At 41.8% G+C, this 14,501-nt stretch overlaps 1 protein-coding gene across 1 annotated transcript; it reads right to left on the bottom strand.

Annotated features, from left to right (window-relative positions):
• Positions 1-232: 232 nt before the first annotated feature.
• si:dkey-119f1.1 (Structural maintenance of chromosomes protein 6-like) lies at positions 233-14,445 on the bottom strand. Its single transcript, XM_047573694.1, has 27 exons — positions 14,338-14,445; positions 13,846-14,001; positions 12,640-12,769; positions 11,745-11,850; positions 11,427-11,563; positions 11,258-11,319; positions 11,042-11,122; positions 10,699-10,800; positions 10,458-10,577; positions 10,266-10,364; positions 9,972-10,118; positions 8,299-8,387; positions 8,024-8,188; positions 7,240-7,418; positions 6,926-7,127; positions 6,566-6,680; positions 5,584-5,744; positions 5,297-5,432; positions 5,103-5,183; positions 4,790-4,960; positions 3,813-3,950; positions 3,424-3,569; positions 3,177-3,302; positions 2,886-2,991; positions 1,047-1,199; positions 753-850; positions 233-517 (listed from the first exon to the last, which is right to left on the bottom strand). Exons 2-27 carry the CDS (start codon positions 13,960-13,962, stop codon positions 424-426), a joined length of 3,261 nt encoding a protein of 1,086 aa, XP_047429650.1. The 5' UTR covers positions 13,963-14,001; positions 14,338-14,445; the 3' UTR covers positions 233-423.
• Positions 14,446-14,501: the final 56 nt, after the last annotated feature.

The following is a 14,501-nucleotide window of genomic DNA, read 5'->3' as shown; positions in this document are numbered from 1 at the left end:
ATAGATATCCAGCATGACTGCTTTCTCCACACCGAGACCTGATGTGTTCTCAGTGTGTTAGCAGTGTGTAATGTTCACAATCTTCCATTTTATCCTGTACATATGTAACATCTGCAAGACCTCAGACATGTCAGAACTCAAAAGGTGGGGGAAAAAAAGCCTCCATAAGCGCTGTGTGCTTAAAAAAAGATTCATCCACATTCCCGACAGAACCATAACACAAAACACAGAATCAGAACATGTCTCTTAACTTTAATTACAAACATTGTAGCTTAACTTTTACAACAGAACATAAACAGGCAGTGAGAACCCAACATGTTCCGATTACCTCGTTTAAAATAACAACAATAACAATATTAAAAAATAAAATAACAATATTCAACATGTGCTTATAGAATTCATAGAAAACTGCAAACTGGTCCTTTATTTCCTGTTTTCATCTGGATGTTGTGTGTTCTGACTGCGGTCCGGATCTTTGAGGCGGTGGATGCTGATGATCTCGCTCTCTGGAAGAGAACTGTGAAGGGGGGGGGGGGGGAAACAGAAGAAGCAAAGATGATGACGTGGACGTGCCTCGGAGGTTAGTGCTCTAAGTAGAGATCAAGCAGCATGCTGAAATCACACGACCTGCTTCCCTGAATGGCCGGTTACATCATAGCTCATTTATTGAGGCAATAAATTATATCTGGGTGGTCTAACTGCTCTGATAAACACAAACATATACACGAATGAAAAGCTGTGTCGGTGCTTACCCCATGCTCTGCGGGGTGAGGAAAATGAACTGTCTGTAGCGTTGACCAGCCGCCACCTTCAACATCATGTCCATGGAGATCCTCCTGTTCACCATGTCCTATAATTAGACGAAACACAACACTGTTATCTTTGAACAAGACAAACACACACCGCGTATGAACTGTTTACCGAATTCCTCTTTTCCTGTTTGTTATTATTGACGATCACTATCCAAGTTTGCAATTTGAGAATTTAGCATGCAGGCATATCCAAACAGACTTCAGCGTTGATAAAGCTTCAGTGTCTCTTATTACCATGTAAACATCAAACTCATCAAGACAGCGGAAAGGCGCCTCTGTGATGGCCCAGAGAGAGAGAACAAAGCAAACAGTGGAGAAGGAGCGCTCGCCTCCGGACAGCGAGCGCATGTCGCTCAGGTCGGCCTTGTTTCCTTGGCCTGGCTGCACCTACACAGGAGGGAAGGAGAATTCAAAAGACAGTTTTACACAACACAACTGATTTCAGAGTTTCAGCCGTTTAAGCCTTTGCACACATGAAAGACGGGTGAAAGAAATTCCCGTCAAGCATGAATGATTATTTTAGGACTGCAACAAGTGATTATTTTTCGAGTAGTCAGTCGCCTGTGATCGTAATCCCACGCGAATCGTCCATGTCCGCGATTTGTGAAGTAAAAATTACACCGCAAATTACCATAAATCCATAAATCTGGTACCACAGAGGTCCTCTGATAAAACTAATCCATTGCAAATCGACATCTCTTTAATTTAGGGGCGAGTTTTTACTTTTCCACAACTTTTGCTTGATTTGTGGCTTTTTTCTGCCTCTTGAAGAATTATGAAAGGCAAACTATTCCCGTGCAAATAGAGCTTAAGAATGAGTTAGGGTTAAAGAATGGCAGTGTCTCATTTCCTTTGTTGACACAGTTTCTGTTTTGAGTTTTTTTTTTTTTTTTTGGAACTTCTGCCTCATCCTCTGATAAATTTTTCCCCTAAAATGCGTCTTCTTCAACAGCGCCCAAAGCCACTAACCCATCCGATGATGTCGGTAGTGATATAAAATAAAGACGTATGAGTATGATCCAATATGAGACTTCTCATTTTCTCATTTTATTAACATGGCCCACGGCTGTGGACCAGCCTGTCAGAGAGCCTTAGGGCTGCTGAGAATGTTTATGATGTTTTCAAAGGGCAGGCTCAAGATCCACCTTTTTAATTTGGCTTTTAACTGAGCCATTTTATTCTTTTTACTATTACTTGTTTATGCTTTTAGTATTTGTCTACCATTTATGCATGCTTTTAAGTATGCTGATTTTGCTGTTTTTAATTGCTCTTAGTTTTTTTTCTCATATGTGGTTTTTATTGTTCATTCCTTTAGTGTGATTCATGCTTTACTCTGTTGTTTCTTAGTTTTTAGCTCCAGTGTTTTCCTCCGTAGGGGCCCTGCACTCCGAGGGTTATGTCTAGCCTGCCTGGGGGGCTGGGGGTCCTGCTCCAGGGCTTTATGGCCGTGGTGTGGGCCCCTGTCTGTCTGGGTTACGGTAGTCTCTGTGGCGGTGTCCTCCTTTGCCGTGGGCTTAGGGGTGTTTGTTTTTAATGCATTTTTTTTTATGTATGAAAAGTGCTATTTAAATCTAGTCTAAATAAATCAAATCTAATTTGATTTGATTTGATAGCACACTAGCCATTAGCATCTGCTATGAAGAGCCTTTGTTCAGCTCCAGTCTGTGCCTCCCAGACACTGACCAAGAATCAAACAAAAACTCACTGTGATATATTTTTTTTTCTTTTTGACGTTGGAAAGTCATCAGATCTTCTCTGTTGAGATGTTTAGCGGTTCTGTTGCTGTGGTAGGACACTTCATTTTTACAAAGACTATTTATTAGGCCTCTCTTTCTTTTTTTTATATGCTTTTCTGGAAAAAAAAAGTCTCATATTCAGTAGCCTGTTAGTAGGAACTGTCATCACAGGGAATTAATGCAAATTGACGTGTAATCGACTGATGCCAAACCTGTTGTTGCAGCCCTAGTTCATTTACAACAATATACCAGCGATGAATGCTTCTTACAGTCAAGTTTTTTATAATTTGAATGTAATAATGAAATTCTCCTGGAGTGATAATTAAAATGTTCTTACTGAGATGGAGAGGGTTTCTTTCTTGTGGTCAAAGGTCATACTTCCACTGTAGCCTCTCTGAGCCAGCATGCTATCAAAGTAGTATTTACAGCGAGCGGCGAGGAACCTAACAAGGGAAAAGAAGCATTTTACAAAGATATTTGCCTTATTTTAAGACTCATGTTTCACGTTATTCTTGGCACAATCAAAGTTATTTTTGAGAATAGAGTTTTACTGCATATTGCATATCAGTTTGTTGTACAGGTGGTGTACTCCTGTTAAATGAATCCAAGCTGTGGATTCGTCACTTGCCTCCTGAGGTCAGTGTAAACCTTAAGTCTCTGGTTCATAACGCTGTCCAGGCTTCTGATGAAGCTGTTGAGATTCTTCATTTGCAGAGTCATGTTCTTGTAGTTCTGTAGAGCCTCGTGGTACTGCCTAGAAGACACAAGTGAAGACATCATGCTTGGTGCTTACCCGCTGAATGTATAGCATGCATATGGCAACACTTCACAGCAGCATCTAGGGAACATTTAATCCAGTGGTCTAATTAACATACTTTACAATCTCCCTGCGGTCCCCCTGTTGTTCCTGCTGGGTACTGATCTTAACCTTGAGGCGGCTGATCTCACTGTCCAGACTCTTGGCTGTACGACGGACCTCCACGCGGTTCGGACAGATCTCTGTGGCTTTGGCAACGGACAGCTAAACGACAGACAAACAAACCTCTTATCTCTGACATAAAATTCGAGTAGAACTCTTGAAGATACAGTTCCCAACATTAACAAATTAATGGTTATTAGACTAAAAAACAAACAATGGTAATAAGATGCTTCAAAATAACTTGAAATGGATTCATTGGTGTATTCATTAAGCAGTGTGTGAAAATAAAATCTGGTTTTAAAAAGCAAGAGGTGAGAGAACTTGCTTGATGAACACCAGGCATACCTGTATTTTCTGCTCCATGCTTTTTACGGTGGCTTCTTGAGCCTGGATATTGCGGAGAAGGATATTGCGTTTCTCATCATAGTGTTTTTTGTGGTGTTTGCACTTCGTGATCTCCTGGTCAGCTTTACTGAGGTCTTCCTGTCGTGGGACAAAGCAGACATGTACGGAACCGGTTACCACATGAACTCCAGCTAGTAGCCGAGGGGGGGAGGTTACCAGGCGCAACGTGTACTGAAATCCTATCGACTATGGGGTAAAACAATCACATTCATAATTAGTCTGAGCATATACTTTAAAATACTCATGAAAGGAGACTTCTAATACACTCTAAAAGCTCTATATTTTTTCTTACACACTAGAATAATTCTAATTCCTTACCCTGATATCCAGCCCCACAGTTCACCCTCTACCCCAAAACTGATATTATTAGCTTCGGGTTATGGAAACCCTCTTTTTTCTGAACGGCAAGCTTTTTGGAAGTCTTTTCTTACGAGCTCTGGCTAATCCTCTTACTGCTCTTTTGTGCTTGTTTCAACTTCTCAAACACATTTAAGCCTGAATCATATCCAGTACATGAGAGAAGGAACCACATGTCCACATTGACAAAGCCTTCATTGATGGCAGAATGTCACTGTCTGGCAAATATTACACTTATTGCCTCTTGCTGAATGACAAATTGATGGTTAATTTTCTGCTGAAGTAGGTTCCTGACGTAGACCCATTCAAGACAGTGTACATAAATTTACCACGAAGACTGTATCTGGAGACAATGATCATATAAATCAAAGTTAATGTCTTAGTGTTTAGAGCAGAAGTTGAGACCGAAGCGTTTAGCTCACAGGAATATTTTATTTCAAAGAATTTATGTACCTCTGACATTATAGCACTATATAATGAAAATGAATAAGTCCCAGTGGAAAATGTTTAAGTAGGTTACCTAGGTAACCAGAGCTGTGGTCGTGGCTTTATAGTATTACCTTGACTGGATCAGCATCCTCAGCGATGGTGTTGATGCGCTCTTTGTGCTGCTGGTACTCCTCTTCTGCCTTTTCGTAGGCGGCTTTGAGTTCAGACATCTGTGTTCGTGCGTCCTCGAACTCGTCGCGCTTAGACGAGATCTTGCCGACGATCTCCTGAAGATCCTCCTCCTGTTGCGGATTACAGACAACAGGGTTATCAACACCAGAATAAAGTGCCCGTCAGTGCCCACTGCAAAAACTCTGCGGTATAGTTGTTAGGCAGAAACTGTGGGGAAAAAATGGAAAGACTCAAAGACTGTTGTGTACAAACCAGGGGCCTGAGGTCCTCTGACTGAGGCTCTTCCACATTCTGTAGGTCTGTCAGCTCTAGCTGTAACTTTGTGGCTTTGCCCTAAAACAAACACACACATTAGTAGCAGAAATATAATTTTATGTTGCTGCAACTAAAGATTTAACTATTAACTTTGCTTTTATGTAATGGAAATAAAAGGATAAAGTAGTTACTTTAGTTGTCTTTTGATCCATATATGCTCTCCTTAGCAGCCCTTCATTCTCTTTGATGTCATCATCCAGCTTCTTCATCTGTTGTTGGAAACGTTTTTCCTGAGCTCTCTGGTTCTCCAGCTCCCTCTGCAAATGCCTGATCAAACAAACAGTTCATATCTGAAGACCTGTAGCTAATAAATACCAATATATTAATGTTATATATATATTGTTTAAAGATCTACTTAGACCTTTTTCAAACCCTAAAGCACCAATCATTCGACTCAACATGCACACTGGACACACACCTGATCTCCTCCTCAACGTCTCCAGAGAGAAAGTTGGCTCTGGTCTGATCAGAGCTGTAACTGCGGTTATTATAGATCTGATCTCCGTCAACGGAGAAGGCCACGTTACAGTTTTGGGGAGGATTTCTGCCCTGCATCACTCGCCGTGCCTCTGTGCGATCCTGGACACGTGGGGAAAACAAATTGCATGTTAATGTACAACAGTAGAAAGCGTTTCACGACATATGTGTAAGGTACAGGTAAGTACGTGTTTCACTCACTGACAAACAAACACTTTAGGAACAACAAAAAATAACTTGAAAAACACAACAAGGTGTTGACTTGGCCTCTGAATTCACTAGATCCCAAACGGACCAAGTATCTGTGGGATGCACTGGAACAAGCCTGATCCACAGAGGCCCCTCCTCTCAACCCATAGGACTGTAAGGCCCCAACATCCTGGCTCAGACAGCACCGGATACCCTCAGAAGGTCCATGTCCATTTTCTGATGAACCACAATTGTTTTGGAGGCACAATGGTGACCTACACAATATTAGGAAGGTGGTCATAATGTTACGCCTGATTGGTATATGTGGTGCTGAAGACCTGCATACTTCCACTGAAGCATCGCTCAGATGTCAGTCAGGTAAATTTGACCCGTATCTTCACCGGGTTAAGCTTTAATCCAGATGGTTTTCTACACAAAGGAGATGTCTGCTTTCAGAAAATACTTGGCAGGTGATATGATGAAACATCTGTCTATCTCTATCACAGGCTAAATTCAATCCCCTCTCACTGTTGTGCAAACAGCCTGTCGTCACATCTAAAGCCTGTCAATTGAAACCTGACAAGACAGACTGTTGCCTGATCCCGTGACCTCACAAAAATCCAGCTGCCTTGTCAGGCAACTCAGACTTTTGGAGCCTGCTGAATACGACAATATGGAAATATGCAATAAGCTTATTTACTATGTTACAGTCATGTGAAGAAATGGATTATTACCTTAATAAGCAGAATGCTCTCAACACCCCTTTGATCAATCAGGCAGTTGGCCACAACCGGGTCCTCAATTTCTAGAGCCTGAAGCACGGAGGGATACTGCGGGTGATTCACAGACCTGACACAAAGCACAAAACAAATCACAGATTAAAATTTGTCAGATACTTTTGTAATTTTGTAAAAACCCGTCTTCTCACTGGCCTTTATTTATATTGTTCTGCATCTACAGCACTTTGGTTCAACTGAGGCTGTTTTTAAAAACAAAAAAAACTAACAATCATCTAATCTTGGAAACTAATACTTTTTCCAGGTAACGTAAAACTGAGACATGGGTTTAATATTCTTTTGTAAAGCCATTTTCACCTCTTTCTGGTATCATGGACACGTTGGAGGAAAATGCTGGTAATGATTGAAGGTCTGCGGCCTGCTGGGAAAATATTGGTCATGAGGCCCTGCAGCACCTTCTCGTCCTCGTAGTTGTCACAGGTGAAGGCCTGCAGCAGGCCTTTAAGGCACACTTCTATGGCCAGGGCCAGCTCTGGGTCTTTCAGGCTAATAAGGTAACCTGAAGAAGGAAAGTCAGAGGCACGTTTGTTTGGGGTACATTGTTCAGCTTTCAATTAAAAGAAGAACAGCAAAAAGCGAACTGCAACATGACGTGTTTCATTGTGCCGTACCCAGAGGTCCCCGGGGTATCTGCTTGAACTGCCCCCTCCTGTGAGCGTCCTGGATGGCGCTCAGCAGCGCAGGCATGTGCTCTCCAAAACGCCGCAGTCGATTAGAGCGACTGCTCTCCATAGTCTGCAGGTTCCTTCTGTTGGCATCGATGGACCTCTGGAGCACTTCCTGTTCCCTCCTGAAGACGGGTGGAGGTGAGTGTTTCATCATGTTAAAGTCAAACTACAACTACAGTGAGGACAGACACTGACAAAACCAAAAACGCATTTATTTATTTATACTTTTTACAATTCTCTATGAATTTTTCTCTTTATTATCCAAATGAAGGGAATGACATATCACCGTTGCGACATAAACTAGCTGGGCATGCCTCGCTCCCTTAATGGTGTCCAGGCTCACTAAAGAACTGCAACCTCTAGTCAGGGGTTTGCAAGAGGAAATAGGTGCTTAGCTAATCCAGCTGCAGGTGTCCTACAAGTTACAGAACAAGCAACAATCCTTCATAGCGTCAAAGCATCAAGTTAGAGATGAGGTAAAACCCTGGAGTGAGTCCCCTCTAGGGGGAAATGTTTCCATCTCTTCCAAAGCTGAGCTGAGGCTATTTTGTGCAGTGTGAAGCCTTATTGTCTATTCTGGGTTTTGCTTTGTTGTTGTAAATCTTGGGTTTAAGTAAAAGGAGCAGGAAAAAATAAGGGCTGGACTCACATAAAACTTATTCGTAAATCAGATTCTCTTTGCGTGGATGATTTATTTCCGTTTGCTGCAGAGTTTCTTCATCCTTACCTCATCTTTCCTTTCTCTTCTTTGGCACGGCCGCTGGCGTGCTGGTACTGATCAATCTGCTGGCCCTGAGTGGAGATCTGCTGTTTCAAGTCTTCCAGCTCCGCCTGGATCTGATCCACACGAGCCGCCTTGGCCTGGCTCTCTGCTCCTGATGTTTGACTGATGCTGTGGGGGAGAAAAGACAACAGAAACCGAGAGGAAGATAATGCAAAATGAGTACATTTGTCAACCTGAATGAAACAAGGGAAAGATGAAAAATGATGGAGGGGGCATACCTCAGCTTGAGATCTTTAATCCGTGAAGACAGCTGAACTTTGTCCTTTTCCAGGTCCTTCAGGTTGGCTTTACATCTGTGCACTGTGACCTTAAGAGAACACATGAAAAATTGAAAAACCGGTCATTTATAGAGTTCACCAGAAGCACCACGACAATAATCTCCATTTATGTTCTTTAATAAGTTTCATATCAGAGGATGTGTTACATCTTTTATGAATCATCAGGTTTATCTCGACCGTATTATGCCACTGTGCTCATAACACAAACTGTATATTCACCATGTTTGCTTGAGAACATAAGAACTGTGTTGTTACTTTAGATACAGCACTAAGGATGGGTACTGATCAGAGTCTGATAGAAATGTCATTATTGTTTATTTATTTGTGTTATTGTGGCTTATTGGTTCCTCCGTTGACGCCTGGGGCCAATTTTGTGCGCAGCTGGGAGCCGTTGACTGATCTGAGAAGGCTGTAGCTGGAGAGAAAAGATGTAGCAACAATCTGTCTGTCATCGCCCAAAACGAATGTAATGAAAAAAATGTTTGCACAGCATGTTTTCATTTGGGTTTTCTAAGACAACGGAAAAATCTGCTAAGGCCGTCAGAGGAGCGCTAATGTTATTACACAGGACATTTCCTTCTCTTTAAAGCGCTGCTCAGTCGGGAAGCACTGGCACCCGTGTAGAGTGTCGAACGGCATGGTGTTCCTGGAATTTAAGACCACGTTGCGTGAAGATGTTTCCTAATATTGGAGGGGTTTCCAGCCTTACTTGAAACGAGAACATTTCAAATATGGCTGCTGTCATCGTTAAGCCGCACTTCTTCCTCTCTGTCATGAGTTCTTCTTAAGAAGGATTATAAACAGCATAACTGTCATGTTAGAAAAACATGTCAGCATCGACGAAAGGAATTTCGGAGGAATCTGACTTCAGTGGGTTGTACGACTTGGGAAAAAAAAATTCTGCATCCATATTCATCACTGTGAACATTATGATAAAGTTACCCTGTCTAAGGCCACATCCACATGTACCAAAACAATCTTGTTTTCTCCAGTTTTCCTTGGCTTCGTTTTGAGAATTTCTCCGTAAAGGTTGATCCATTGCAAAACCGAATCGCACCGTTGTAGGAAGCCTGTAGTACATATCCCAGGCACTGTTTCTGCGGCAGAACTCAGCCAAAAAGAAGAAGAGGCAGAGCGGCATATACAAACATACAGTCCGCACTCCTTTTTAGCTCATCGTAGTGGTAAAGCAACAAGGGTCAATATCTGATGCAGCACTGTCACAAGCCTGTAGTCCACCATTGATGATGTTGCTGTGAGACATTGGGCCCTAGAGGGGCAGGGTGATGACATCATCGTGTTCATATCAGGCGTCCACTCAAATGAAGAAAAAAAAAAAAAAGATACCACACAGGTCTTTGTCTTTCTCACCCTCGGACCTGGATTCAAAAAGGTGCGGTTCCAGTCACAAAAAAAAATCTGTCATGATCTGTCTTGCAACTTATGTGTTTTCACCCAAAAATCATATTCTTGTGGATGTGGCCTAAGAGCACCAAATTGCTCTCCACGAAATTTCCTGAGACTACAGTTACCAACTACAATAACATGGTACCGATACAAAATCAGCTGAAATCTACCTTACAATAAGGTTAATATATTGTCTGAACTCTGACCTCGCTGGACTTAAGAAGGGTATTACGTTTCTGGGCCTCGGCCTTGAGCTGAGCGCATTTGGGCTGGAGCTCCTGGACTTGATGGGTGATACCCTCCAATTGCTCCTGAATCTGCTTGTATTTCTTCTCAGCTTCCTCGACCTTATTCTGCAGGATAAAATGAAAACAGGAAGGGTTTAAACATCCAGGCATGTGGGAGGGTATGACAGAACTACACACTTGATGACACAATTATCATTCAAAAGCACATAAATATGATTTCATGAAATTGTTGTTGCCATCGAAGTGCCATACCTTCCACTCATCCACCTTCTCATCATATTTCTCTGTGGAATGTTGATCTGCCTGCAGCTTCTCCTTCATTGGTTCCAACTCCTTCTCCTGCTCAATCACCTGCAACATTCACCTCACAATTATTGTACTGTATTAAATTCAGAAGAGAATGGGGTTATTTGTGAAGAGGGTTGGGAGACTAGAAGATCTCACCAAAGCCCACGCCATCTGCTTCTGCAGCTCCTCCAGTTTGTTCCTCATTCCATCAAGCGATTCGAGGCTCTTGAAACATTCCTCTTTCTCCTGAAACTTCTGCTTCACGTCTTTCAAGCACTGCACGAGTCATTTAAAAACAGAGGACATATTTACTTTTTTTTTTTTTGATTAAGCGAAGACGTTAAATCTCAATGAACACTACCATCCCGAGGAAATAAAATGAGAAAATAATTCATACCTCACTGTGTTGCTCAACTTTATCCTTAGTGACATCCTTGGTGGTTTTTATGTAGACAAAGTCCTCTCTCATCTGCTCGAGTTGGGTGGCTTTCATAAAAAACTGAGTAAATGGAGGGAAACGGGGGGAGGGTTTGTTAATGAATCTGTGAACTGAGCAACAATGCTAAAAGGGTGATTATAGATGCTCTATAATTCCTCTCAATCATTACTCATGACCCTCAACATGTGGTGTATTTATCCACCACAGATCTTTTTTATTTTCTACATGTTCAGCATGTTAACATTTTACAAAACAGCGTATTATTTAGCATGGCTAAATGATGTAATCACTTTTAACTAACCTTATACTTGTCCCCTTCTCCTTTAGAGTGTAGGAAATATTTGCTCATCTCCTGAGTGAGAACTGACACAGGATTGTTTACCTTGGGAGGAAAAATGATCAAGAATGAACATCATAAGTTTAATATGGCACTCTGGACAACATTTTGTCTGCATTATGGATGTTTAAACAACACAGAGATTCCTTATTTCTCCTGTGTAATAACAGAATCTCATACCTGAATATTAAAATTGTCCAGGATGGAAATTAGGTCTTCCTTTTTGCTTGAGATTACCTGACCTATAAGAAGAAAAACTATGTTCATGAATCCCTATATGTGCAGTATGGTAAAGGTGATTTAATTTGTTTTAATCGGACAACAATGAATAACTCTTAAGTCTCTTTACCTGATTTGCTTCTAAGTTTATAAGTTCTCAGGCCCTCGCGTGTTATTCTCAGGTCTATCGTGATAGATGGACCAAACACTTCAGGCTTGAAAGCGTCTCTTCCTTTGTTACGGAGAGTGATTGACACATCTGCTGAACTGAAGAAACAGAAATGCACATTTAATTTTTTTTTAAAGAATAGACACATTCTTAACTTGTAGAAAAAGCAGGCAAATAAGCTGGGGAGGGGAGGGAACCAAGCTTTCTGCCTAAACAGGTCTGTAAGGTATGACAAAAAATAAAAAAAAAGACTAAACTACAGGATGGTGAAATGCCTACCTTTCACCTTCCTTCACAAAACTCTTGAGGGATGACCCGCGGTTTGTGGCCTGAGCATTTCCACCTAAAGCGACTATGAGAGCCGTCAGAACGGCACTTTTTCCACCTGAGAAAGATAAAGTAAGGAAAGGCCTTATTACAAAAATGAATGATTCAAGTTTATGTCATTACACAAATCAAACAAGACCAACAAGACTCCTTTGCAAACAGCAAATATAACAACACAACTTATAATTATAGTCTGGGGTAGTCAAACACTGACCATATTAATTACACACAGCTATTGCAATTACACATTTGATACTGATCTTAATAAATATATTAAACAACTTTTTTTTTTATACTTAGAGACTGTATGACATTTAAATAGAGAACTGATTTGTCATTCAAATTGTTATCAACTTTAGTTTTACTTTAAATAATACAGCTGTTTCCATTTAAGTAATGTTATTAGCAGTAGAATTTTTTTTTTGTCCAAATGTCCCAGTTCACCACTTCTACAGCACAATTCTTGACCATCAATGCAGGAAATGCAGACATGTTACGGTACCAATCAGCTTAATGATGCACGACAACATGCACGATAGCAGGAGCCTGGACAGGGCTCAGCCAAGTGAGCTGGTATGAGTTATACTTGTTATGCTTTATGATCTCTGCTGTGAAAAAAAGTCTGTTTTGATAAAGTGTGATGAATTCAGTCTTATAATAGAAAGACTTGATCTGGTTAAGACGTTTTTTTGGCGATTGTGATGGATTAATTCTGTATTCCTGATTTTCTGGAGAGAAACTAAGATGTATTTCAATTTTAGTTGAGGATTTCCATAGACTATGAGAAAACTATACCAAGCGTCACTCACTCTCTGGAATACTCCACAGGGTCAGCGGTGTCACTTACTTCCATTATTGCCGACGACAAAGTTGACATTGGGACCGAACTCGAATGGGCCGAGGAGCGTGTGGCACATAAAGTTCTTCAGTGTGATGCTTTGCACAATTCCTGCATCACTCACCACGCCACCAGTACCCTGCAGCGAAACGCAAAAGTGCTGTACATCAGTCACTGCAATAAACACAAGCACAGTATCAGCATCTAAAAAGAGCCGGTTTGTTTGACTCGGATCACTAAAAAGAAGCAAGCAGCTCCTCAACTTTGTTGTTTGTTGCTTAAATTAATATATTAGCAAATTATGTGTTATTCTGTGTAAAATGCTACAAACAGTTCTAACCATTTACAGTCAAACAACACAGCACCGGCAAAACACCACACAACAAGACATATATTAAAAAGTGCAAAACAAAAAGAGAAGGTAACTGTCCAGGGAACTGTCGTGGTGAGTCTTTAGTGAAGATTGGCATTAAAATAACAAAAACAAAACAAAAACACACAAGTGCCTCAGCTTGGGCACTGATCCTGTTCCTCGTTTCTGTCGTGACCTGCTCTGTTTTGGAGAAGATTCTCTCTGAGGGGACGGATGCAGGTACAATATCCAGTCTACGTGCCATCACGTGTGCCAGGCGTAGGTAGACTGACGATTTGGACTCCCTAAAGCGCTGAGGGTCTGCAGTTCTTTGGAAAAGGGGGCACCTTGAGATATGATCTCACTTCCAGCGCTGCATCTGCTGACGGTTGATTTAAAGAACCTCCACACAGCAGATGTTTGTGGTTCCTCTTGTTGTTGACTCTGCTGCCTCTTCTCCCACTAGGGCCTCGGCTGGTGGAGCAGACTGTCTGGATCTTCTCTTTTGTCATTTAAGGCCAGCTTTTTTGTATCTTGGGTCAAGAAGGGTGGTTGCTGACAGTGTTATAATCCATTCTGTGTAATCTTCTTTCCATGGATGCACACAGAGCATCCACTAAATTCACTTTCCCTGTGGTTACTCTGGTCCGCTGCAACTCTCTGCAGACCCTTACTGTCCATATTTATACAGTCTATGGTGAACACACAGACTCCCATGCACAACTTGACCAATCACGGTCAGCTACGATAAGAAATAGGGTCCTAACGACGGGAACCGGTTCCAGTCGTTCACTCGGCTCGTTGGAGACCGACGCATCACTTTATCAGCAGAAACAGAAAGAAGCTACATTGACAGCACTCACCTGACTACTCAGAACTTCCTTGGTGATATTATCATCCTCCTCTTCATCATCTTCCTCCATAGATCTGCCTCGCTTGGAAGGGGTTTCACTGACGGGGCTACTTCTCCTTTTAGACATCTTGTGCACCCAAACGATTCTTTCAGGGGGAAAATGAAACTGAAAGAAAACATAAGAGTGTCGCTTTTTGTTGACTTCTAGCAGCTACCTTCCATCCAAATGTCGTCGCCAAGCTTGTAGTTATTAGCTGCAGCGTCTTCGGACGAAGCCAGTGTGATGAAAAACACGTTAGGGAATATTAAATATTAGCACTACTTAGCGTAAAGTTAACAGTCACTGTTAACTTTACATAATGTCAGCCACGTTACACAACTCGCCTAACTAGCAAGCTAACGCTAGGTGCTACACAGAAAGGCGGCGACTACCTATGAAGACAGTGGGTTGTAAATAGTATAGAAACTGAAAGGACTAACAACCAGTGGAGTGACTGCTTACCTCGACTTCGGCAGCCGCACACTGGACTGGGAGGACCAGAGGGGAACCGGATCAGACCAGACCGGTCACCGAATTCGCGCTCACCGTTTCCCGAGAAACACCGCGAGAACAAACGAGATTGTTCAGTAAACACATATGAGGTGAACTTCAGAAAAGCCCAGTCA

Source organism: Mugil cephalus, chromosome 21 (assembly GCF_022458985.1).
Source record: "Mugil cephalus isolate CIBA_MC_2020 chromosome 21, CIBA_Mcephalus_1.1, whole genome shotgun sequence".
NCBI lineage: Eukaryota > Metazoa > Chordata > Actinopteri > Mugiliformes > Mugilidae > Mugil > Mugil cephalus.
Note: the sequence above shows the minus strand (reverse complement) of the source record. Positions and strands in the feature narration are given on the sequence as shown.

What these genes read in the sequence shown, in the direction of transcription:
- si:dkey-119f1.1 (XM_047573694.1), bottom strand. Translation starts at nt 13,962, where the DNA reads ATGTCTAAAAGGAGAAGTAGCCCCGTCAGTGAAACCCCTTCCAAGCGA. An exon ending in AGGAAGTTCTGAGTAGTCAG is followed by an intron (nt 12,770 to 13,845) that starts GTGAGTGCTGTC and finishes GTTTCGCTGCAG; the next exon opens with GGTACTGGTGGCGTGGTGAG. An exon ending in TAAACTTAGAAGCAAATCAG is followed by an intron (nt 11,320 to 11,426) that starts GTAAAGAGACTT and finishes TTCTTCTTATAG; the next exon opens with GTCAGGTAATCTCAAGCAAA.